General features: G+C 39.7%; 1 protein-coding gene across 5 annotated transcripts in view; it reads right to left on the reverse strand.

Annotated features, from left to right (window-relative positions):
• The window catches only part of LOC128490073 (protocadherin alpha-C2-like), a 98,198-nt gene that overhangs the window by 25,370 nt on the left and 45,170 nt on the right, over window positions 1-27,658 (reverse strand). Inside the window, exon 1 of one of the 5 annotated variants that reach the window (XM_053461795.1) lies at window positions 4,307-6,802. The exons of the other annotated variants lie outside the window; for them this stretch is intronic. Coding sequence (XP_053317770.1) covers window positions 4,307-6,787 — 2,481 coding nt within the window. The 5' untranslated portion in view covers window positions 6,788-6,802. Of the gene's footprint in view, window positions 1-4,306; window positions 6,803-27,658 lie in introns of those variants that run through there. 5 annotated transcript variants of the gene reach the window in all.

The raw sequence follows: 27,658 nt of genomic DNA on the forward strand, positions 1-27,658 counted from the left end.
ACTTCAGTGTCTGGCTTAGTATATAGTGGTAGGGGTTATGCTGCATTATTGTAAATGTCTAGATCGATGTATAGTGATAGGGATTATGTTGTACTGCCCTCAACTGCAGATCAGGGGAAGACTGTGAGAGTCAGTACAGCCTTCCCTTCTTCTGACTGCACCGTGACATTGGGAGGTCCTCTCCCCGTAATCATCCCCAAAGTCCATTTGTCCCCTACGTCACTAAACCACAACTAACTCTCTTTTAATTACTCCCTGTAGTTCAAGTGTAGATCAAATAAACAACACATGGAAACAGCACGTGTAACTGAATAAGACATAAATATCCTGTATTTACAGGTATACATAAATAATGTATGGAAACATAGCATTGCAGGTATAAATCAACAGAACACACAAACCCAGCATTGCAGGTATAGATCAACTGGAAATCACTCAGCACTGAAGGTATAGATCAAATAAACAACACATGGAAACAGCACCCCAGGTATTGATCAACTGAATAAGACATACAAATCCTGTATTTGCTGGTAAACATAAATAATGTATAGAAACATAGCATAGCAGATACAGACCAACACATTAACACACAAACCCAGCTTTGCAGGTATTGATCAATTGGAATTCACATAAAAACTCGGCATTAAAGTTATAGATAAAACACCCTAAATTACAGGCATAGATCACAGATTGCACACCCCAAAGCCAGTGTCCACATTGCCCACATAGAACCTGACCAGCACCCTGCGGTGGGGGTGCAAGGCCTCTGTCTCCCAGCTCTGCCACTGTACGGAACAGTATAGAGTGATGGGAGTTATGATGTACTTTAGAGCATAATTATAATGAAAAAGACATTGGAAATGGTACAGCATAACACCCATCACTCTCACACATTTACCAATCCACACATACCAATCCACACATACCAATCCACAGATTCCACACATACCAATCCACAGATTCCACACATACCAATCCACAGATTCCACACATACCAATCCACACATACCAATTCACAGATTCCACACATACCAATCCACAGATTCCACACATACCAATCCACAGATTCCACACATACCAATCCACACATATACCAATCCACACATTCCACACATACCAATCCACAGGTTCCACACATACCAATCCACACATTCCACACATACTAATCCACACATATACCAATCCACACATATCAATCCACAGATTCCACACATACCAATCCACTCTCACTGTCACTCAGTCTTAATGAATGATTTCCTACCTTCTTTTCAACCTCTTTTCTTCTTACAGCAGTCTTTTCTTTTTACAGCAGTCTTGCTCTTCGCTCCTCTTCTTCTGTCTTCTTCCGGGTCAGAGGGCACTGTGGGCGCGGCTTCAGTGCCGCCGGGGTTTGTTGTCAGATCCCGGCGGCACTGAAGCCGCGCCCACAGTGCCCTCTGCACAGCAGCAGTTGCCGCGCGGATCGCAAGGGAGCAGTATCGGAGGTCTTTAACAGACCTCCGGCTCCCTTGAGTGATTTTAAGCCGGTTCAGGGGAACCGGCTTAAAATCACTCAAGGGAGCCGGAGGTCTGTTAAAGACCTCCGATACCGCTCTCTTGCGAGCCTGCTCCTCCAGCGGCGGACATTACTGTCCGTCTCTGGAGGGGTGCCGGGTGCCGGCAAGTTGGCACCCCCCTGATGAGCGGCACCCGGTGCGGACCGCCCCCCCCGCCCCCCGCTAGGTACGCTACTGGTTACAGTATAGCTAAAAGTATTTTTATTTTGTTTATATTATACCGCGTGACTTCATCAGTTTCGCTCAGATCTCACTTTATGACTTGATTTCTCCAGATGTTTTTGACAACAGTTGGGCTTCCAACTGCACAATGAAAAAGATATTAATCATAAGATATTTAGCAGCGGGAAAGAAGTAAAGAGATCACAATCCAAACCTGAATATAAGTACCTGAATATAAACAGGATAACTCTACTAACTTTAGAGTGGGGGTTTGGCCATTAGAGGGACAAACAGACCGCAAATTGTGAACATACTAGATTAAACATAAATTATGTATTTAGCCTGGCTCACTTGTGACCCTCTGGAGTTCTATGCCAAGTTACAAGCACAAGCCCCATATCTTTAATTTGCTTTTAGCTTTTCATATCAAACAAAATATGCTTATATTTATTTTATTATTTATTATAACATATGACTTAACTAATTAAATGTATTATATGAACAATCATTTTATTACAAACTTAATATACTTTTCAAGTGCCTCTCTTTAGGAGGGACAGTATGACTTTGGGATCCAAATCACCGAATTCTATACCTTGACTGCTCAAAATATTGGCGAATACGAGTATATCACATCATCATACATACTTTATTCAGTTACAGCTATCAACAGGTCATGGTCATATAAAATCTTGGTAGTCCTGCTCCTAGTTGGGCTTCTAACTATACTCATTAAAAACAAAAATGGCTAGTTCACCCATTTTGGTTAATAGTTTTGCTCTCTGTATGGCAGTGGTCACTTTTTCACAAAACCTCAAAATGCAAAAAAACTGAAATTATTGGTGGATACAAAATGGACTCAAAAAAACAATCTTCTGTAACTTTTTTTTCTGCAGGGATACTGTATATCTGCAGTGACATTTTTTGCTTTCCATAGTGAGAGGTGTCCTCTGTGCGCAACTCTGCAATGTACTTATCCACCGACTAATACACGAAAGGTTAACTACATCCCCAAGCAATAAACATAAAAACATTGCATTTGACAGCATTTGGCCAATCTAGTCTGCCCATTTTTCCTGATGTAAAGATTCAGACCTTAATTAGTCCTTGGCCGTGTCACTCCAGCCATACAGTATGCAATTTATTTGATATGTGATACTTACTGCCAGTCAGCACTTGTGCAACGAACATCAAGTGGGTCATCACAGTATAAATTAAACAAACATTATATATATACATGACATTAAAATGTCATTTTAAGTACCCAGTACTAGTGTTCTCAATATTACATAGGTATGGAAATAAATTGTTACGCAGATGCTTACAGATTTGCAGCCATAACCATTAAGTGCTGGCATGTGAAATAGTATACAGACTTTTAGACTATTCATATCAAACAATGCCAAGGTTTTTAAGATGGTTACTGGCAAACGAAGCAAAAGCTTAAAAGATCCAAGTGTATCATTTCCAAGAACATGTGTGCAATTAGGACCAGCGGTATTGCTTACATGGTACTTTTAAAAGACAAGAAACCAGACTGCAATGAAAGGCTTCCGACCATTAAAACGTTTCTGACCTAGAGAGTACCATTTATTAATGGGTTAATGGGTTAATATTAAATAATTAATATTATTTACCATAAATGATAAAGCTATACATGGCTAGCACAAGTCTAGGCAAAATGTTGTGTCCTACAAAGTGAAACCATGTCATCAGGTGAGTATTAAATGTGCAGTTCCACTTTAATGAATATTAACTGCTCTCCTTAGAGTGTTAAGCAAATGACCTTTAGCAGATATGTAATATAACTCAAGGTTTCACGGCACAAGAACAACACAGAAACATTTGAGTTTTTTTCCATTTCAATGTCAACAACCTATCAGCCAGGGGTGGCCTACTCTGGGGGCCAGGCTGGTCCAAAATTCTTCAAACAGGGTTGGTCCACTCGTGGAGGTGACAACAAGGAGGGGTCACATGTCGCTGTGTTATGTGGCCCTGTGGTAATAAATTGGCAGTTCACACTGTGTGCAAGTAGCTATAAAGGAAAGGCTCTCAACAAGGTAAGGGTGTGTAGGTGTTGAGGTATGATGGTCTGGAGGAGTGAGAGAGTGAAGATTTTTTAGTGTAAGTGTGTATGTGTGTGAGTGTGTGAGTGTGTGTAAAGAAGCATATGTGCCTTTATGTGTGTTAGTGTGAGTGTTAGTGTGGATGCCCATAATGGTTCAGGGGAACTTGGCTTTACTTGCCCCTTGGGCCAGAAAGTGCCTGCTCTCAGACATGACACAAAATATGTTTGTTTATTTTTTCAAAGCTTGCTACATATTTTATAGCACACTTTAGTTTTTAAATAGTTAGGTTATCTTCCGGTTAATATGCTCTTTCATAAATAAATTGGAGACTACATTCACTCTTTGCTTCTAAAATGTTCAGCATTCTCCAACAGAAACATAATTATGGTTACTTTAAAGCAAATATAAATTTGTAGGACAATATGAAACCAAGAAGAAGAGGAATAGTGCTCAAACTTTGTATCTGCAGTAACAACAATAATAATAATAATAATAATAATAATAATAATAAAATCTCACCTCAACCGGGGTAGTAGTTTCACTTTTCAAAATGATCAGGTTTTGCACACTTTGCCCTGTCAGATGTCTGTCTGCAATCATGGCATGAGGCCCAGCCGCTCCGGGGCCACCAGTGTTATAGAACATAAAAGTATCACTTCCAGAACCCGCTGTCAGACAGGCCTTGTAGCAGTACGTCTTTGTAAGCGATCCGTTCCCTCTAACTTCAATAAAATGAGGCTGAACTTTCAACCCATGTGGTAGTCTTGTGTCGATGTTATTATTTGCTTGTTTGTATATGTCTGCAGGGTTCTGGTTCTGAACTCCACAGCAGCATGCACAACACGGATCCCCGCGCATACTGCATCGGTAGCATTTCAGGATAGACAGCACAATTATTGTCAATAGAAATACGAAGGAAATGGAACATAACGCAATAATTAAGTAAATTGTGATTTCGGAGTAGTTTGTGGTATTTTTTACATGTCTTCTTGTATCTGGCATTATCTTAGAAACCCTGTCCACAACGGCAACACTTATTAGGGCAGACGAAGAAAGTCGTGGTTGTCCATTGTCTGTTACGAGAACAGTCAAGTTATAGTTAGTAATACTATCGTCCGCGACCTTTCGAGTAATCCTTATCTCCCCTGTGTGTAGCTCCACTTTAAAAAGTTTGGGATCAGAGGCTTGAGATAAATAATAAAACAACCACGCATTTTGCCCTGAATCTGCATCGATCGCGATTACTTTTGTGACAAGATATCCAGTGTCAGCTGTCCGAGGTATCATTTCCAGTGATACTGAACCGTTGGCAGTTGGTGGGTACAGAATTGTAGGAGCATGATCATTTTGATCCAGAACAAAAATGTTGACAGTTGTAGTACTACTGAGTGGTGGGTTTCCAGCATCTTGAGCTTGGACCACAAAATGGAACTCCCGTAATTTTTCATAGTCAAATGACCGGACAGCGTAAATCGTCCCATTGTCAGACTTAATGGACACATAAGAAGAGACGGGCAGCCCTTCAATATCTCCTTGAAGCAGCATATATGTAACAAATGAATTTTCATTGGTGTCTGGATCATTGGCTTTCACTGAAAACAGGGACACCCCTGGAGCATTGTTCTCCATGACATAGACCGAGTAAGACAATTCCTCGAACACAGGAGGGTTGTCATTTACATCTGAAATTTCCACATAGATGATTTCCTGAGATGATAAAGGAGGTGTCCCAGAGTCTGTGGCTGTCAATGTAATATTGTAGGAAGGGCACTTTTCCCTATCAAGTGCACCATCTGTAACTAATTTGTATGTATTTTTAAAGGAGTTTAATTTAAACGGAATATCATGTGGTATAACGAGACTAACTTGCTTATTGACTCCTGAGTCTTGGTCAGTTATACTCATTAAAGCCACTACAGTTCCCTCCTGGGCATTTTCCCCAACTGGCGAGTAATTTGAAGTTACCTCTATGACTGGTGCATTGTCATTTGCATCAATTATCTCAACCAGAACCTTGCAATGCCCTGTCATAGGTACAGAACCTTTGTCAGTAGCCTGGACGTAGATTTCATAGGCTGGTGCCTTTTCATAATCCACATTGCCATCGACTCGTATCTCTCCACTCTGGGGGTCAATGGCAAACAACTGCCTGACTTTCTGTGGGGTATAACTGCTAAAAGAATAGGTAACTTCGCCATTTGACCCTTCGTCGGGATCAGAGGCATTTAACCTGAGCACTAGGGTGCCAGATGGGGCATTCTCTAGCAAGCTGGCCTTATAGGTAGACTTATCAAAGAAAGGGGTGTTATCATTTGTGTCCATCACACGTATTGAGATTTGGGCTGTGCCAGATTTTGCAGGGCTGCCACCATCTATAGCTGTAAGAAGCAGCTGATGGAGGGACTTCTTCTCCCTATCTAAGACCTTTTTAAGCACAAGCTCAATCAGCTTACTGTTCCCACTGAATGTCTTTAAGTCCAAAGCAAAATAGTCATTGTCGGTGAGCTTGTAAGTCTGAATCGAATTAGACCCAATGTCAGGGTCTTGAGCGCTCTCAATAGGAAAACGGGCCCCGGGCACAGCAGACTCGCTTATCTCCAGGTAATAATCATTTCTAGGAAATTTGGGAGCGTTATCATTGATATCTACTATCTCCACCTCTATATTGTGCACCTCCACCGGGTTTCCGATCACGACCTCCAGGTTGATCCCACAAGGGCTGCTGGGTTCGCACAGGGTCTCCCTGTCTATAGTTCGATTTACAAACAACACTCCGTTTCCCAAATTCACATCGAAATATTGCTTGCTGTTTCCGGAGGTGATCCGGAAGCCCCTGGAGGGCAACTGCTTGAGATCCAGACCCAGATCGGTCACCACGTTCCCTACAAATGCCCCGTGATTTAACTCCTCCCTCACCGAGTATCTGAGCTGCCCTGCAACCAGACTCATTAGCAGTAGCACAGGGAGGACCTGCCCTATACACCCCCGGGTAAAAGCCATTGCAGCAGGTAAACACACATCCGACCCCTCCCCTACTAACGCTGGATCTCACATCATTTTTACACCTACCCACAGCTATTAAATCAGAGCAGGTTACCATGTGTGGCCGCCGATCGTTGATGAAAGGGATCCGATTAGAGGCGGCTGTCTCCCTAATAAATCCATGACTTGTGTGGGAGGGTAAAGACGATCGGGCCTCTGAGATCTCCCGGGTCGGCAGGCTTTTAAGGACCGCTTGCTTCAAAAGCTGTAGCTGCTCTAGATGCCGGTCTGTCGGAGGGGGGGAGGGGCACTAAGCCGAGACTGGCTTGGTTTCAGCACCTGGAACGTGGACAGCACCAAAGATCCATTCAGCATACAGAAACGGGATCAGACGGGCTCGGGGGCGATCGCCTACCCCGCATCGAGCATACGCAAAGTGCAACTCGCGATCGGGACCCAGCCCCTCCGTGTCTGCCGATTCCCTTCTTCAAAAGCATCAAAGCATTAAAGCAGAAAGCAGCTTGTCAGCAGTTGCATTATTTGCAGCCTCGATAACTCAGGTGCCTCCGACGGTCTTCTTCCGGCAGCACGGGGTGCCCACACACACACTGTGCATACACATACGTAGTAACGGATGGACTAATCATTGCATCACATTATAATGAGACCGTTCTCAGGCGTGTAAGTCCATTCACACCGTGGATGCAGGGCGGAACACGTTAATGCCTGTTAAGTGCCGTGTAAGCGGTTTTTATTCGGACGGCGATCAAAGACTGCCAGATGGTAACATTTCGGAATGCCGAAAACTGTATTTCACAGCTCATGCTTTTCAGGAATTAGACGGGATTATAATGAGGGCGAGGGACCCTCAGACTGTGGAAAATCGTGTCAGAATGAGTGTGGTGTTTAAAACACGAGTGGGTGTGTTTGCTGAATATAGAACAAACGAAAATAACGGGCATCTATCGCTTAAATCCTATGGTTAAACCAATTCGTGCATATAATATACCAAGACTATATGAAAAATGCAAATTGGTACTCCCTGTTTACCATATAAAATAGGTTTTCCTTGCTTAACCATTCCATTTCTAATAAGGCAAACAATATGTGCAGCAACAACAAAAACAGCTTACATTTCTCTTGCCATACTAATTTATGCACAAACATACACATCTCCCCACACAATTACACCTTTTGTCACACATTCATTTGTACTCAATTCCTTCCAATGTAAATACAAACTATCACGCGTGCAACACATACATTATCCCTCACACATACATATATATATATATGAGCATACACACTTATGCACACAAACACCTATACAGGGCTGAGCCTAGGGTCACTGGTGCCTAGGTGCATATTTTTGCACCCCCCCCCCAAGTGGCTATGGCTATATTGCTAACTCCTCACCTTAACAAACATAACCCCTCTAACCACACCTATTTTTTTATGATGACTAGTCCACCTCTTCAGACTCCCTAACTTTACTATGTAACATGTCACTCGCTTCCCACAGTGCCGGCTTTACCCCCAAACACCTTGTCAGTGCCATATTTACCCCCGAACAATTTACTAGTGCCATCTTTGCACCCAAAGAACTTACCAGCGCCATGTTTGTCCTTCAAACTTTGTGCCCCAACAGCTCATCACTACCATATTTGCCCCCAAACAGCTCGTCAGTGCCATGTATGAGCCTAAACAGGTAATCAACATCTTTGTCCCCTAATCAGCAATACACTGAATGTGTCAGTGACATCCGGCGGTCTGACTTTAAAGAAGCCACTGAGCAAGAGGGGCAAAGTGGTAGATAGATCATTTTGCATGCAAGAAAAGTAAATAGTGCCCCCCACTTTATTTTTACAGAGGTTATTTTATGAAAGTAGATAAATAACAAGGAAATCCATTATATTAGAACTACAAAGATCTAAAAAAAATAGTAAAAGAAAGTTCCCCAAACCCAATGATTTTGAAACCCACAGTATAACTCATTTCATTATATAGTGATCCAGACAGTGAGGGTGGTACACTGTTTCTCTTATTTAATAGCAAGACAGACACAGATGGAAATACAAAATAACTCCCATCACTATATACTGAGCCAGATGCTGACTGCAATACCGCATAACTCCCAAAGACACATCAGCATTTTCATATAACTTTTTAATTATTTGTGCTGGGCTATTGGTGCAATCTTTCCTAGTTTTTACACCAAGTAGTTGTTAGTAAAATGTGTGTACTACATTGTGAGGGGCCAATTTAAATATATTAAATGACCAGCTACACCATGAATGCAAAGGAAACTAAAACAATGTCAGAATACAAAATTAGGAATATGAACATTGATTCATCACAGATCAACAAATTCAAATTCAGAAAACTACCAAAGTCTGATCAAGTGAAAAATACACATTGGCCCACACAACAGGCATAAATTACAGGTTGCACACCCCAAAGGCTATCCCTGACACCTAGATTGCAACCCAGGGACTTCCCAAGCACCCAGATTGCACAAATGGGACTTGCCCAGCACCCAGATTGCATTCACAGGATTTTCCCAGCACCCAGATTACACAAATAGGACTTGCCCAGCACCCAGATTGCACACATATGACTTCCCCAGCAACCAAACTGCACACATGGGGCTTGCATTGTGTCATGATTTATCTAACAAAATTAAAGCCAAAATGGAGAAGCCATGCGTGAAAAACTAAGTACACCTTATGAGTCATTGCAGAGGCATTTTGGCCCACTCTTCTTTACAATGTTGCTTCAGTTTATTGAGGTTTGCAGGTATTTGTTTATGCACAGCTCTCATAAGGTCTTTATCGTGGCAACCCTTCCAAACAAACTATACATTTTCAGTCTTTTTGTACACTTTAACATTTAACATGCTAACTGAGGCCTTATAAGGAAATGGTTTTATAAGCCTTCCCAGATTGATGGGCAGCAGCAATTGCTTCTCTAAGATCATTGTTGATGTCTTTCCTCTTTGGCATTGAGTTAACACACACCTGAATGCTCCAAATCGGCAAACTGCTAAAACGTTGGCTTTTATAGAGGTGGTCACACTTGCTAATGATCAATTAGTCAAGGGCATTAGATTAGCAGCTCTTGTCTGTTACTTAGCACCTTAATTCCAATGCAAGAAGTAAGGATATAAAGCAACTTGGAATGCAGAAAATACTGCCATTTTGTACTTTGAGAAATAACTTAGTACATTTTTTTTAATTTCTAATGTGTCACATTGTGCAAGGGCATACGGTTGTTCCCATTTGGAGCCAAAGCAAAATTGAATAAATAAGTCAGTTACTTAGTTTACATTCAAGGCAGATAACAATATGTGCTCCTGCATGTCTAAAGCAACATCATCATAAGGTGAGGCAGTGCAGAAAGTGAATAGGAGAATAGTGTGCACATGTGTGATTATTTAACCTTTTTAATGTTGACATGCAGAATTTCCATTGCTAATAATTTACCGTATTTGCTTGATTATAAAACAAGCAAATGCTCTGAAAAATAGCCATTGTCTTATATTCAAGGTCGTCTTCTTATCAGACCTCAAATAGTGGTCTGACTGCAAGACTAAGATCCAGATCCCCCACAGCACTGTAGGGGACCTGGATCCTCCTCTCCGACAGCCGGTGGAGGTCTGTGCGATGCGCACAGACAACCTCCGCTGCTGCTGGCACCTCTGCCGGGGCTTCTATGATGGAGTGCCGGCGCATCCGCGCAGACCTTCAACGGCTGCCACCACTACACACCAAGGAATCTAAAGCACGAGGGAAAAGTCTAGGGAAGCACAGGTATGTCGGGGGAGGGTAAGAGTGACATATGGGGGGGTTTAAGGGCTTTCTGGAGGCAGAGTGGCATACAGGGGTTAAAATGAGTATCAGGGAGGCAGCGTGGCAAATAGGGGGTTAAAAGCAATATCAGGGAGACAGAGTGGCATATAGAGGGTTAAAAGCATTATCAGGGAGGCAGGATGGCATATATGGCTATAAGGCATATCTGGGAGGCAGAGTGGCAAATATGGGTGTACAAGGCATATCTGGGAGGAAGAGTGGCATATAAGGGGGTATAGGGCAGCTTGGCAAATAAAAGGAAATACAAACAAACAATGCCTTTTTCTCAATCATAGTTTTTATTAGCTATGTAAAAATAGTTTACATGTGAATTAATATTTACTAGTAAAACTTTTTTTCGTATAGGGTAGTCTTATATTCAGGTCCCCCCCCCAAATTAATATTCAATTTTTGGGGGTCATCTTATAATCAGGGTCATCTTATAATCGAGCAAATATGGTAATAATTGGCAGCATCTGCTGGAGGACAATACAATAGCTGCTACTGAATGTACAAATAAAGGATAATCCAAGCTTGTATGGTCTAGGTGTCAGGGTTAAGCCCAGGTTTTGTGGCACCAAGGTGCTATATTTCTTTAGCATCCCCCATATCTATATACACACACCATGTCCCTCTTTCTCTTACCATTAACCATAGGCTCACCCTATGTAACACACACTCACACACTTACATACAGATACTCATACATGCTAACACCATAAACACACTAATCACTAACATGCACAATAGCACCATACACTAACACACACTCTTACCATCATTCACTAACACACACTCACTTCAGAATCATACGCTAACACATACATACACACAAACTTTCTCTCTCTCTCTTGTTATCCATACAGTTCACGCTCTGTCTCTACTACTCCCTCTCTTACCTTGCACAAATCCCTATCTTCAGTCACACGTGTTACATGACCCCGCTATGGGCCTCAGTTACCCTCAGTTACGGGGCACCCGCCTTAGTGTCCCTGCTGGATCTACTTTGCATTCAGCCAAACACATCTTCTGCTTGCCAAAGAGCACAAGATCTATACTCACCACCAGCCAGCTCCAGCGCAGCCTTGTGCAAAATTTCAAAGGGTCTAATGAGGCCCCTGGGCACATCCACAGAAATCGTTTTCATTAATTGTTTTGTGAAATCAAAACTGACGCGAAAACTAGACCAGAAAGGCAACATGTGCTACAGGCCCAACTCTTAAATGTAAGTGATTTTTTGAAAGCATATTTGAACTGGAATATCCCTTTAATGTGTCTTTGGTACATAAATGGGTATATATACAAGAGCTATATTGTATGAATAATATTAAACTTTTGCCCAGACACATCCAGTCAATAAATCTGCTCACTGTATCATCCCATTGGAATCACTGTAGGTTTTGTGGTTGCAGCAACCACATCCACCATAATTGTACCCACTCAAAGAAGATACCAACAAATCTATTAAAATTAAATTGAATCTCAGAAATGTATTGCTGTAATGTTGGTAACAATACTGTATATATTACACACACACACACACACTGATGCGAACATACACTTACACACTAATGCGCATATACACTCCCTCTCATACACACCTGCACATACAGATTCAAGCTAACACACACAATACACACACATTCTTCACATACGCTTATACATACATATTCATGCTAACACACTTACACATACACATTCATGCTAATACACACACTTAGACATAAACACTCACACATATAGTATCAGTCTAACATACATACATAGTCACTCAGTGCCCTTATCCTCTGTTTCTCTCACCCATGCCCGCACTATGCAAGCAGCCTCACTTTTTTCACAAGTGTTATTCACTTGTCGATGCTGGAACAACTTGCCAGCCCCTCTATCCTCACTGATATCATAAATAGAGGAACTAGGGGACCTGATCACCCAAGAGGGTTGTGGCCACTGTTACGCTAAAGTCAGATCCTTGAGGACATAACAAGATAATGAAATAATCACTCAAAGGATTCACACTGAGAATGAGAATACTTTTAGGCATAGGTGTTGTTTCACTGTGAAGCACAATTTGGGAACTATTGTTACCAGGGTTAAACTGTTTGGTGAACCTGTTATACATCTTGAAAATGGTTTTCTCTTCCTTATTCACAAGTGTCTTGTCACTTTGTACTCAAGTGTCTGTTCTTTATAACTGTATATCTACTTCTATCACCTGACATCTTTAGGCAGGACTCATTCACCTTTGGAATTATTAGAATATGAGCTTGTCTTTATACATTGTACATAATTATGTGGGTAAAAATATCCATTTAATTGCACTATTTACTGAGGGATACAGTTGCTGAGTAGGCCATATAACACCCGGCAGGTAAATCAAGTAGTTATATTTAGTTCAACAAGTTATTTGTTCATATACCTCTTTAATATATGTGAACTTTGGTAGGTTTAAAGGAACATTTCAGCTCCTCTTTCCTACCTAGGGTGACCATGTGACCCAAATTGCCCAGGACAGTCCCGCAAAGGGACTCTAACTCCTGGCACCCTCAATCCGAGACAATGCACCAGTTATGTGTGTGTGACTGTGTATGTATGTGACTGTGTGTGTATATGACTGTGTTTTTCTGTTTGTGTGACTATGTGTATAATGTCTGGTAATAGAGGGGTTAATTCTCTGAATCTGCTCATGTGTGGTAATAGAGGGGTTAATTATCTGAAACTGCTCATGTCTGTAATGATTGTATGTATATTATAATATAAATAATAAGTATTTGAAACTAACATGTTTCCCAAGGTTTCCTAATTATTAAAATAAAATAATATGCTTATGTGACAGTGTGAATATGTGAAACAGTGTGTATGTGAGATATATATATATATAATATTAAATGCATGTTATGTGTATGTGACCGTGTGTATATGTGAAACAGTGTGTATGTGAGATATATATATATAATATAAAATGCATTTTATATGTATGTGACAGTGTGTGCATGTGTGTGCATATGTGAATTACTATGTGGGCCTGCTGTATGTGCCAACAACAAAATTCCTCCATTTTTTTAGTCCTTTATTTTCTTTCTATTATTCCTGCTAGCCATTAATTATCTGTAATCTATGTAAATACATTTTCATGTAGTTTATTTTAGAGCAAGATACAGTGATATATTTCAAATGCTCTGAAAAATACTCCTTGTCTTATAATCGGGGTCGTTTTATAATCAGACCTCAAATAGGTCTGACTATGAGACTAAGATGCAGATCCCCTGTTTTTAGACTTGCTTATCAACAGAGGCCAGTTGGACACCAGCAACAAGTGGTGGTAAATATAATTTTAAATATAGGTGAATTTTGTCTTCTTCAACATTTAGAATAATTTATTCCTTTTTAGGAAAAATGTATTTTTTATTGCACATAACAGCACATAACTGATGCTTATAACCCAACAGTATGCAGTGGCGTATCTACTGAAAACAGCGCCTATGGCAAGCACTGAAATTGCGCCCCTGTCCAAATATCTAAAACCCATTTACTAGCCCCTGCTGCCCATATATATATATATATAAATATTAGTCCTTGCTGCCGATAGCAGGTATAGATCAACACGCAAACCCAGATCAATTGAAATACACTTGTGATCTCAGCACTGAAGGAATATATACCCTCCCCCCCTAGCCACTATATACCCTCTCCCCCCCTAGCCACTATATACACTCTCCCCCTCCAGCCACTATATACCCTCCCCCCCTAGCCACTATATAAGCCATAGGTGCCATACCCTAGATACACCTCTGACAGTATGACAATACTTCATAAATCCTTTGTAGTATATTCATTGTTTAGGACAGACATTATTTTTTATCTATTATGATAATGATGTAGTGTTTGTTTTAGGCTAATTATGTGTGTTGCCTTTTGTTTGTTGTTGCTGAGTGGATTGGAAAAAGTTAACTAGTTGGGTGCCAGTAGTGGAAATATTGTATACTTTAAACACATGCTGTTTACATACAGTGATATAATTTCAGTTAATATCCCATGTGCAATGTTTTACTTGTTGCATTATTATTTGTATTAAATCCATGAACCAGTGATTAATATTGTGATTGTGGCCCTATGAAAATAGCGTATTTTGATAAAATGTTGTTTTTGCATATAGGAGTGGCATATAGGGGGTATAAGCCATTTCTGGAGGCAGGGTGGCATATAGGGGGTATAAGGCGTTTCTGGAGGCAGAATGGCATATAGGGGGTTAAAAGGCATATCATGGGGTAGAGTGGCAAATAGGAGGGTATAAGGCATATCAGGGAGGCAAACTGTCATATAGGGGGGTATAAGGTATTTCTGGGGGCAGAGTGGCAAGCCTGGGGGCAGATGTGCATAACAGGGGGCAAATAAAAGGATATAAAAACCCAAATTCCTCATTCGTAGCTTTTATTAACTATGAAAAAATAGTTTACATGAATTAATAAAGAAATATAAGTTTCTTGCAAGAATATTGTGAAGAATAATGTGATCAGTGTTTTGTTCCACTAAATAAAATGGAACCTTTTAATCTAAAATTTTTTGCAGTAGCAAATGTTTTGATTCCAAAATCAAAGGGCAGTGTACATGTATATGTGTGTGTGTATAAGGGCAGTGTACATGTATGTGAGTGTATAAGGGCAGTGTACATGTATGTGTGTGTGTTAGGGCAGTGTCCGTGTATGTGTGTGTAAGGGCAGTGTCCATGTATATGTGTGTGTAGGGGCAGTGTACGTGTCTATATTTTTCTTTAAGGGTAGTGTACATGTGTATGTGTGTGTAAGGGCAGTGTACGTGTATATGTGTGTGTAAGGGCAATGTACGTGTATATGTGTGTGTAAGGGCAATGTACGTGTATATGTGTGCGTGTAAGGGCAGTGTATGTGTGTGTCTAAAGGCAGTGTATGTGTATACGTGTGTTTATGTGGCAATGCAATCGCGACATTTTAAAGTGTAATTGCTTGTATTGGTGAGTTCCGCAAGATTTTTTTTTTAAAAAGCGTCCCTCTTTCACATTTTGAAAAGTTGGGAGGTATGTTAAATGCTAGAGTGACTTTCAAGATTCTATCCTGACTGCAGGATAGTTCAAGTTTAACCCTTAATTTGCTATGTATTTTATCCATGTTCTGTGTATTTATGTTCAGCTGTGTTTGGTTATGCTGTATCTGCCCCCCCCCCACCTGAAGCCTATGCCATTACCACACCTGACCTAACCAACAGGCTTTAGTACCCTGCCTCCCTCAACTGAAGCCTATGTCATTCACACCTTACCTAATGACCAGGCCTTGCCGTAGAACCGGCATCACATGAGGCACGGCCATTGGGTGGCACGGTGTGTGCACGCCAGCCCCTTGAATTTCATGAAAGCCTCCACCCGCTGCCCCCACCATACACCAGGGAGTCAGAATGCCTTATACCCCTATATGCCACTCTGGCATATAGGGGGTTAAAAGGCATATCATGGGACAGAGTGGCATATAGGGGGGTATAAAGCATTTCTGGAGGCAGAATGGCATATAGGGGGTTAAAAGGCATTTCTGGAGGCAGAGTGGCATAAAGGGGGTTGAAAGGCATATAGAGTGGCATATAGGAGGGTATAAGGCATATCAGGGAGGCAGACTGTCATATAGGGGGGTATAAGGTATTTCTGGGGGCAGAGTGGCAAGCCTGGGGGCAGATGTGCATAACAGGGGGCAGGTTGGCAAATAAAAGGAAATAAAAACAAAAATTCCTCAATCGTAGCTTTTATTGACTATGAAAAAATAGTTTACATGAATTAATAAAGAAATATAAGTTTCTTACAAGAATATTGTGAAGAATAATGTGATCACTGTTTTGTTCCACTAAATAAAATGAAACCTTTTCATCTAAAATTTTTTGCAGTAGCAAATGTTTTGATTCCAAAATCAAAGGGCAGTGTACATGTATATGTGTGTATATAAGGGCAGTGTACATGTATGTGTGTGTATAAGGGCAGTGTACATGTATGTGTGTTAGGGCAGTGTCCGTGTATGTGTGTGTAAGGGCAGTGTCCGTGTATATGTGTGTGTAAGGGCAGTGTATATGTGTGTGTAAGGGCAGTGTACAAGTATATGTGTGTATAAGGGCAGTGTACATGTATGTGTGTGTATAAGGGCAGTGTACATGTATGTGTGCGTATAAGGGCAGTGTCCGTGTATATGTGCGTGTAAGGGCAGTGTACATGTCTATATTTTTAAGGGCAGTGTACGTGTGTATGTGTGTGTAATGGCAGTGTACGTGTATATGTGTGCGTGTAAGGGCAGTGTATGTGTATATGTGTGTGTGTAAAGGCAGTGTATGTATATATGTGTGTTTATGTGGCGATGCAATCGCGACATTTTAAAGTGTAATTGCTTGTATTGGTGAGTTCCGCAAGATTTTTTTTAAAAAATCGTCCCTCTTTCATTTTGAAATGTTGGGAGGTATGTTAAATGCAAGAGTGACCGTCAGCATTCTATCCTTACTGCAGGATAGTTTAAGTTTAACCCTTCGATTGCTATGTATTTTATGCATGTTCTGTGAATTTGTGTTCAGCTGTGTTTGGTTATGCTGTATCTATCTCCCCCACCTGAAGCCTATGCCATTGCTACACCTGACCTAACCAACAGGCTTTAGTACCCTGTATCCCTCACCTGAAGCCTATGTCATTCACACCTGACATAATGACCGGGCCTTGCTATTTGGCTTCCTGAGGACCTGATCCTGCCTTGTACCTGATCCTGCCTTGTGCCTGATCCTGCCTTGTGCCCTGTCCAGTGGGCTTCCTGCCTTGTGCCCTGACCAGTGGGCTTCCTGCCTTCAGCCCTGTCCAGTGGGCTTCCTGCCATACATACATTTTCTTGCTAAGAGACTGTTTTAACCTGTATTTGCTTGTCCTGCCATATTATACAATACATAGCATTTCCTGGAATTCTGCCTGTGTTGTATTCCTTTGTGCCTTTCCTTCAGTTAACATGCATCGCCATGTGCAGACAGAACCCCAAGTATCCCCTGCAATGAGGCTCCTACCCAACCTGATTAGGACATAAAAACCAAAAAAATTGTTTAGCTTTTATTAAATATGAAAAAATAGTTTACATTAATTAATATTTACTAGTGAAACTTATATAGTCTTATATTCAGGCTTTTTCTTTTTTCCTATATTAATATTCAGATTTTGGGGGGTCGTCATATAATCAGGGCCCCCTTAGCGACGCTTGGCACGTCATGGCATTAAATAAGCTTAGAAAGTGATCTACGAGCACTTTCTTTGCTTAAACGGTGTTGCTGTAATGCCTCGGTCTTAATGGTAAACAACACCAAAATTTAGTGCAGGGACCCTGTATGGTGGTGGGTGCCTGATTTAAAAGAGCTAAAAATGTATTTAAAGTAGGACATAGGGGTCTGGATGACCAGATGGTAAAATTCTAAATTGAAAAATGCACTCCTCCCAAATGTAGCCTTTGCATGAGTGGTATTACTGTACTCAGGGGGTGTTGCTGAACATATATTGGGTGTTGTTTGACAGTGACATATACCAGGAGCTAAGAAAAAATAAAATACAGCGCTAAAAGTGACCTGAGATGTATATAGAAATAACCAACGCCACTGTGAAAAAGGTAATAATATATATCAAAATTCTTTACCAATCATATATTCGTATACAGAAATAATGAATGGAAGAAACCTATTATAGCCAATTGAGGAAAAAGCAGCTAGTCTTGACAAATATATAATCTCCACCAGGTAGAGAATACCTATAAAGATAAGAAAAAACTCAAAAAAGACAGCGCTCAAAGAAAAAATATACAAATCTTTAATAAATACATAAAACATATATAAAAACAAAAACATAAAATAAAGCTTTTTGTTGGTGCTAGCCTGGCCAGGCATAGTCTACTCAGTGGTCTACATCCTGCACTTGACACATAGGTATGATTATGCCTTTGCTAAGATATAGTATATTCATCTCTTATTTTTTTGTGCTTTATGTTTTTTTGATATATGTTTTATGTATTTAATAAAGATTTGTATATTTTTTATATAATGATTTGAGCGCTGTCTTTTTGTGAGCTATAAATTCATAGAAACATAGAATTCAACGACAGATAAGAACCATTCGGCCTATCTAGTATGCCTATTTTTCCTGATGTAAGGGTTTAAACCCCTATCAGTCTTTGGTCAGGTCGTATAGTGAGGAAAGTTTTATGTCTATCCCATGCTTGTTTAAAGTCCCTCACTGTATTAGGTGCCACCACTGTTGCTGGGAGACTGTTCCATTTATCTGCTTCCCTCTGAGTAAAGTAGGGCTTCCTTACGCTGCATCTAAGCCTCTACGCTTGCCTCCTGTACTTTGTGAAATCCCTTTAAGTATGTAAATGTTCTATTGCATCCCCCTTTCTCTTCTTTTCCCCTTTTATACATATAAACCTTTAACCTTTCCTGATCATTTCTGTCTTGAAAACCAATTACCATGTTTTATAGCTCTCCTCTTAACTCTCTCCAATGTGTCAATATGCTTCTGGAGATGGGATGCCGAACCAGAGATCTGTAAAGTGGCATAATCACCTCCCTCTTTCTGCTACGAATGCCTCTATCTATGCAACCCAGCATCCTGCTTGCTTTATTGCATTGTCTGCTTACCTTTAAGTCATCCAAAATAATTACTCCTCTCTTCTGTTGTTATTGACAGTACAGTGCCACAAATGCTATATTCTGTTTTAGGATTTTTTACCTCCCAAGTGCATTATTTTACATTTATTAATATTAAACTGCGTCTGCCACATTCTCCAGAATTCTTCTAATTTACTTAAGTCATTCACCACACATAAAAACATTAGATATTTCTAAACTCAGGACAAATAGTAGAATCTATTTAGCATTTTTTTTGTGTAAAATATTTTTCAAATTAAAGTGAGAAAAGTGCTTTTTTCTAATTTTCACTTTTTTTATATAGGAAATTAGATGATATGATCAAGAAATGGAATTCAAAGAACACTCCCTACTTGTTCTAAAAAAAAAACTATGTGTAACAATAATAATAATAATTATAATAAAAATATATAGTATATAGAGGAGTTATATGCACTTGCTGCATACACCATTGTTAGACTTATTATAAATTAGTCGCGTCCATTCCTACCATGCATGACTCCCTTTAACCATACTCATCCCATTTTTCCATACATCCTGCACTTGGCACACTCACAATGCATTTTATTTAATTGTTCATATGCCATAAGAAAACATTTTTATCTAGGGGCAATTTGGATAAGAAATGAGAGGTTTATAGAAGTGAATATGGTGCAGTAGGATATCATTAATGTTATGAGTTAATACCAGTCCTAGGGGTTGGTGCTCTCCAGGCCCATAAATCTACATTTAAACATTCTATTATGTGATTAAAATAATATGGGCACTGTTTTCTGTAATCCACAATTAATAAGGAAGCTTTCATAAAAGCTTGTACTGGTATTACACCCATCCTAAAACACATAGGTATGATTTCCCTTAAGTGTCCAGACATAACATATTTATTAACAGAGAGATAAAATCTATATTAACTGTATTTACATTGATAGTTATAATATTAACATTGTAATCTTTTGGAATAGATACATGATAACTTCACAGCTTTGACAACACAATAGGACATTTGACAACATGACATTATAATGATCCTAACACAGGTGAGCAACATTGGGCTGTGCATTCCCAATCTGAATCCTAATTTTTCACCTATCCAATGACAAACACAAATCTCCTAAAAAGACATCACTTAAACTTCTTAAGCACCATTAAGATGCCCTATTAAATAATATTAGCAATGTCTGCTTAACCAAATACCTATTACCATAGATATAGTAATTATAGTCCATCCTGACACTACATGCAGAAAACAGAACCTTGTGAGGCAAAAATATAAATCCTGTCTTGCAAAGTCTATAATAATAATAATAAAACATTTTGTAGTGTCAACAGTTTAGGCAATGCTATAAACTATATGGTATACGTCACATACAGATCAATGTGTAACCTTTTGCCCTTTAGCGCTAGCAGTCTCTGCTATACTTGACAACTATACCTGACAGTTTATAGACAAAGGAGCCAAGCATATACACAATAGAACAATTACGCATGGCCAAAGTCTTGACATGGATGCAAGCCTTAACCTTTGAACAAAACCAACAGAATGTGCAGAAAAAAAAAATAAAAAAAAAAAATAAAGAACCATAGCAACACATTTTAAATATATATCACAGGAGATAAATATGGTGGGTGTGTACCTAGCCAGGCATTTTAGGAGTGCTACAGACTATTACATTGATTATAGTTATTATTATAAACATGAATAGATCTGTCCTTCAATTCCACTATTGCTTTAACCCCTTCAAGACCGGGATGTACCTGGTACTTCCTGGTCAAAGGTCACCGGCAGACCGGGACGTACCAGGAACGTCATCGATGATGCGCGATCCAGCGTCGCTATGAACAAGGGGCGACTGCTACTGACCGCTGGGTGTCCCCAGCGATCCGTAGCAACCACTCCCACTGCGAATCACGAGCACAGAATTTAAATATTTAAAAAAAACTGCGGTCTTCAAGGAAAGACGCAGTTTGCAAATGTCGGTCCTGAAGGGGTTAATATTGTTAAACAAATAACGCTTATAATAAAAATACTGTTATTACAAATGTTACTACATTTTGCTAGTATTGAAGTATTCTTATTTCAATGCTGTATTTGTTTCAGTGGACTGGAAAACTCCAATCACATTAACAGGTCTTTTTCAATTATGCCTCAGAAAGTATAAGATGTAAACTATTGCTTCATCTGGCAGACACATGCATGCTGTATGTTCTATAGCAAGAGATTTATGGTCACACAGTATTTATTATTTGTTACTGAATTTAATGTCCATTACTCTAAAATAATAAGCCAGTTACAAGAATGATCACTTGAAACCATTGTATTTTGACATGGATAACAAAGAATATTTGAACTGCATAAGAGACCAGAAATGCCCATAATGGGTGTATTGAACAGCAATATCTTAGTGTACAAAGGAAATTTCAAGTGACATTGGTCACCGAAAATCTTTTTGGGTTTTCATTTAAGATTATTTGGGAAACATGATTCTTGCACCAAAACTTTGAACTTGAGCTAAGGTAGTTATGAAAAAAAATCATATAACAAAAGCATTCCCAACTATTTCCTTCAACCTAAAATTATACACAAAATGCAAAAGCTACATCATATTCTATGACTTCTATGTTATTCTCTGGACCGTGAACTAAGGTGAGATTTTTACATTCTACTGATTCATCATTATGCATTGCCAACTACACCCTCTTTGCAATAAAAACTTGCAAAAGTAGAGGTGATTAAATATTTTATGCCACCTTAACGCACCTTCAGCTACATACATTTGGAAATCCATCTAAATGGTGGTCGGTTTATTATCATCCGGTATGATGAAACTACACCTGACTCTTCATGACTTTCGGTATGATTATTGTACTCTCAACTTTGTTGTTCGTTACATTTTTTTTTCCAAAAGACCGAATTAATAGATGTTAATAGCAAATGCAATATATTGTAAATAATACTGTAAAAGACATTTCCAACTCCTTCTGCAAAACCCATAAAATAAAATATGTTTTGTTCTAAATTTAGCAAAGGCTGACAAATTAAACCAGTGATGTAAATGATGAATTCATAGAGGGGAGGAAGCAAAATTATATTTTTATATGTGAAAATGTAACAATATCTTTTATAGATTGTGTGTATATCGCCATCCCATGGTACATTGTGCATGAGGTGATCTGAATGTTCCAAAAGCTGCCAGATTCTTTCATGACTAGTACTATTTAGGAACAGACTGCAGATAAAAATTGTCCCTTTAAGGCTAGCATCTGAGAAATCACAAGTGTGCGCCCATGAATATCCATCAGGCACACACACACACACGTGATTAATCCTCACTCTTAAATCACCGCCTAGATTTTTGCAGCATGTGGCTGTGTGTATAGAGCGGGAAGCCATACACTAAAGCACTACATTTCCTGCAAAAAGCAAAGTAGAGGCATTAGCCAGGGGTTCCAATGTCCAGTTCAGGCCTGCATAGCTTTAAAAAGCTACATAAAGTGCCATATGATGCTAAATGCAATTTATATTTTATTGCAATTGTTATTTTGCTTGACTATTATCAATTATTTTTTTTATTTATTAACATAATTATCAACTACTACTTTCACAACTTAATTTTTAAATGACATTTACTATTAACCAATAATAATACTACTAATAATAATAATACTAATAAACTGAGTTCAAGATGCTAAATCTTTTTGTGCCACAGTAGCACTTTTCTAAGGTATCAATTTAAATTTACTGCTACAAGCAAAGCAAATGTTAAGCACACTCAGTGCGGGAGCATAGATGTAATGGATCGGAAACTATTTCTGACCAAACTTGATCCTTATTGGATATTTTGTAGGATGCCGAGGAAAGACAGAAGAGATAATGTTTCCGCTATTTCCGGAGCAAAATGTTCCATAAACTCTATTTTCACGGTTAGTGCCAAATGAAATGTCACTTCCAATGGAAGTCTTAAAGTAACATATTGACCTTGTTCAATGGATCTTACTAGCTTTAGTAGTAGTCAGAAAATGCAGCACAGTTGTTCTGTAAACATTATGTACAGTGTAATCTATTGCTCCTGTCTAAAAGTGCCTTCTCACCTAATCGCACCACAATGTGCACTCACAGAATGTCAAAATCACTTAACCACCAATGAGATTGACATAAATCCACATGTTTCTAATTGAGTTGACCATGATCCCAGAAACTGCCAATGTTGGGCTCTGTGCAGTATTGTGGGACCTCAGCCAACTTACTTAGAAACAGGTGTCTCTTATGATTTATACAAAATAGATTGAAGTCTACAATCCACATGAAACACTTAATGTTTTTTATACTGATTTAATAAAGGTTGAGCTATTTAATTTCTGATTTGTGTCCAAGCATATTTATTCAACCTGGTGTGAAAATAGTGCTCTGTATCCTCGTGTTTTTAAAAAAATATACATTTATTACACTTATTTTTGCTTAACGTGCATGTGCAGTGTGTTTAATTGGTTCTTTTATGTTGTCTACATTTAGTTTAATTTAGCCATGACAATATCTCTCACTGCTGACGCGTAATGTCACCACGCCCAATCATGGAGGAGAAGACGCTCTGCACAGCGTGCAGTAGGTCCGCAGACCCAGGGGCCTATCTAGAATGTATGACACCTGGGGTGGATCCTGAATGTGGCACCCCCCACACAACACACTTAAAACAGCAGAGCTACTATGATTACATACTGAGGCAGACATCACAGTGGAACAGCATAACTACTATCACTATATACTAAGCCAGACATTGATGGTGGTACAGCATTACTGCTATCATTATATACTGAGAGTAGAGTGATCACATTACATATTGCTGACCAGACCAGATAAAGTGCAGCCCTGCAGTATGGATAATGTATAACCGACTAATTGGTTCCCTTCCATGAGTCTATACATCCCACATACTGCAGCATTTTATCTGGGCTGGTCATCAATATGAGAAACTTACATGTCCTGGAAAACATGGCCGATGTGGTCACCCTGGGACAGACATTGAAGGTGGTATATCGTGATAGGAGTTATGCTGTACCACCGTCAACTAGATTGTAAGCTCCAAGACCCTCTTATTCTTTTGTGTTGGTTATGTGATTTTTAATTTTGCTGACTGAATGTAACAGCGCTACAAAATTTGCTGGCACTATATACATTCATATAATGTAATGTCTTATTAAGTGATGGGAGTTATGATTTACTTTAGAGCATAACTCCCATTACTATATACTGAGCCAGGCACTGATGGAGTACAGCATAACCCCCATCACTATACACTGAAGAAGACATTGACAATAGTGCAGTAAAACTCCTATCACTCTCACCCCTCTCTCTATTATTATTATTATTATTATTATTAATTGTTTTATATAGCGCCATCAAATTCCATAGTGCTGTACAATTGGTAGACAGGACATAATAAGTAGTATGTAACAAATTGACTAACAGAGTGAGGAGGGCCCTGCTCAAACGACTCTCTCTTTCTGCCCCTCTCCCTCTCTCTTAATGTCTTTCTACCTTTTCTCTGTCACTTTTCCTCCTCCTCTTCGTTCTTCCTCTTGGCTTTTCATCTTCTGTGTCCTTCCGGTACAGTGAGCGTGGAAGGCGGTGGGCTCGGCTTCAGTGTTGTGTGTCAGGATATGACATCAAATCCCGATGCACAACAGCAGTTGCTGAGTGCATCGTAAGGGAGCAAGCCTTGTGAAATCTTTGGTCCTCTAGAGGCAGACATTATAGTCCATCTCTGGAGGGGTGAACACCCGAAGCATTTCTTGGAGCGGCAAAGAGCCGCCTCTTCAAAAGTGCCGTCTGGGGCAATTGCCCCACTCTGCTCCATAGTAGGGTCGGCCCTGTGTTTGAGACTAGCCTAGCCCTATACAGTAATGCTCTGGGATTAAAATAGTGGGCTGTCTACTTTAGACAAATATGTTTCTATTTTACAAAGCACTGCAGAGATTTTGCAGGAGAGTAAATGTTTAGTATGCCTTACTACAGAGAAAAACAGATTTATAGAAATGAATTAACTAGAACAAGGAAAGCAGAATACATTACTTTAAATGACAGAAACAACGCAGAAAGGTCAGACATTTCAGTTTGCATTATTCTCTACATTAAATCCTAAAATCAATGTCATGCAATATGTCAGCAAAAGGAAAGCAGAAATAGGCTGATTTATTGCTTTAGTCTTATCTTTTTTTAAAGAAACAAACATGATAATATAGTTTGTTCTATAAACTGGCAGTCACCCTTGACAAATACAGATGAGTCACAACGCACGAAAAGTATACTGTACTGTATATTAAGAGACATCATTATAGTTATCTTTCCAAAATCAAGCAGATTATCGAATTAAAAAGGTATAATGACTTAATATAATGCAACTCAATATCAAATAGTTATCTTCAATAAAGAGTTCTACACCATGTGTTAATGATCTACAATGTGTACACGAATGGTCGCATAGGTTTGTAATAAGAATTTAGAACTGGATAGTAACCACACTAATTATGCAGGGGTAGGTTATGATAATATACAATTTAATATAATGCTAATGACTGCATAGAAGCACTGTTAAGAAAAAGGTTCTAAATGTGTAGCAATTAGACTTGGGCACCAGGAGGCTCTTCGTGCTCGTCTTCTGCAAAAAAAAAATCTTCGTATTCCGCGAATATTCGTCCGTTCCTGTCTTCTCTTTGGGCGAATATTCGTGGACATTCTTCGCGTTCGTTTTTTCTTGTTTTTTTCCGGTTAAGGGGTTAATACGGGGTTAACGCGTACCGCAGCAGCTCTGGCGCCAGGAGTTTAAATGTCCGTATGAGCAACTATATTGGTCGCCAGCAGGGGGCCTCCTGCTGGCGACCAATGAGCACACTACCATATATGGCTAATATATCTTCGGGCAGAATGCTGCCATCTATTGGTAAGATACATTGAGTAGCATAAAGTAATTATGCTACTCAATGTATCTTACCAATAGATGGCAGCATTCTGCCTGAAGTTATAATAAGTTATTATACTAAGTTAAATGTCCGTACCAGCGACTTTGTTGGTTGCTGGCACAGACATTTAACTGGCACAGCGGGGAGACCAGTGGTGTCCTCGCTGTATCAGTTAAATGTCCGTACCAGCGACTTTGTTGGTCGCTGACATGGACATTTAACTGTCGCAGCAGGGTCCCAGTTTTTTGTTTTTTTTTCTGCATAGCGACCAGTGGTAAGGGGCCGTGCGAGTGAGCCTATTAGTCGATTGCACGACCCTTTAACCTACGGATTTCTGCTCCCGTTATCCAATGCAGCATCGCAGGGGTTAATGGGAGTGGAAATCTGTAGGTTCACTGTCAGGAGTTAAAAAGGCTGTGCGAGTGAGCCTATTGGTCACCTGCAGGCGACCAATAGGCTCACTCGCACTGCCCTGTAACCCCTGACAGCGAACCTGTGGATTTCCGCTTCCGTCAACTCCTGCGATGCCGTGAAGAATAGGTAGGCTGGATGTTCATGTTTGCCTGAAGACGAATGCACAAGTCTAGTAGCAATAACAGGGGAAACAATGGTATGCTTATGGTAGTTGGCAAACATTTAACACTGCTAAATATCCCCTCATGTGTTTAACAATGCAAATTCAAAAAACAACAGCAGAGGTGACTCCAGTTGTGGCTAAATCTTCTCTTACGTGAGAAACAGTCTTCCCTCCTTCTAAAAAGAGACTACAAGAAGCAGGCAGAAAATAGAGTTCAGCAAGAGAAAAAGAGGATAGTAAAAGAGTAGAGGGACTTCAAAATCACAGAAAAAAGAGGAAGAGAAGTAATTAAAAGAGATGCAAAAAAGATATAGCAAAAGAAACTGTACAAGAATCAAATAGACATAAAAAGCATTTCTTGCAGTTGCTTTTCCCTTTGAGCTCTGTTTTTGTCTCTTTAATTCCTGTATGAAAACAAGGCAGAAAAACAGGACAGCAAGAGAGAAAAAGGAAGGAAAATGGGAGAGGGACCATAGCGGACCACTGGATTTCTTTGTGGCGTACAAGAGTATGCATGTACAGACGCCTTGATGACCACTGCTCAAGGAGAGTTGCCTCAGAAACATACCAGCTATAGTTGTGGGTCACCAAGGGTAGAGCCACAAAGGGGACCGAGGCACTAAGTGTTGCATGACCCTACGAGTGGTACAGCATGACTCCTATCATTATATAGTGATCTAGAAACAGACGCCGTTGCAGCATTACTAATATCACTATATACTGAGCCAGGAACTGATGGAGGTACAGCATGAGTCCTATCATTATATAGAGATCCAGTAACAGATAGTGGTGCAGCATAATTACCATCTCTATTTACTGAGCCAGATATTGACTGTGATA

The sequence above is a fragment of the Spea bombifrons genome, chromosome 4, assembly GCF_027358695.1.
Source record: "Spea bombifrons isolate aSpeBom1 chromosome 4, aSpeBom1.2.pri, whole genome shotgun sequence".
NCBI lineage: Eukaryota > Metazoa > Chordata > Amphibia > Anura > Pelobatidae > Spea > Spea bombifrons.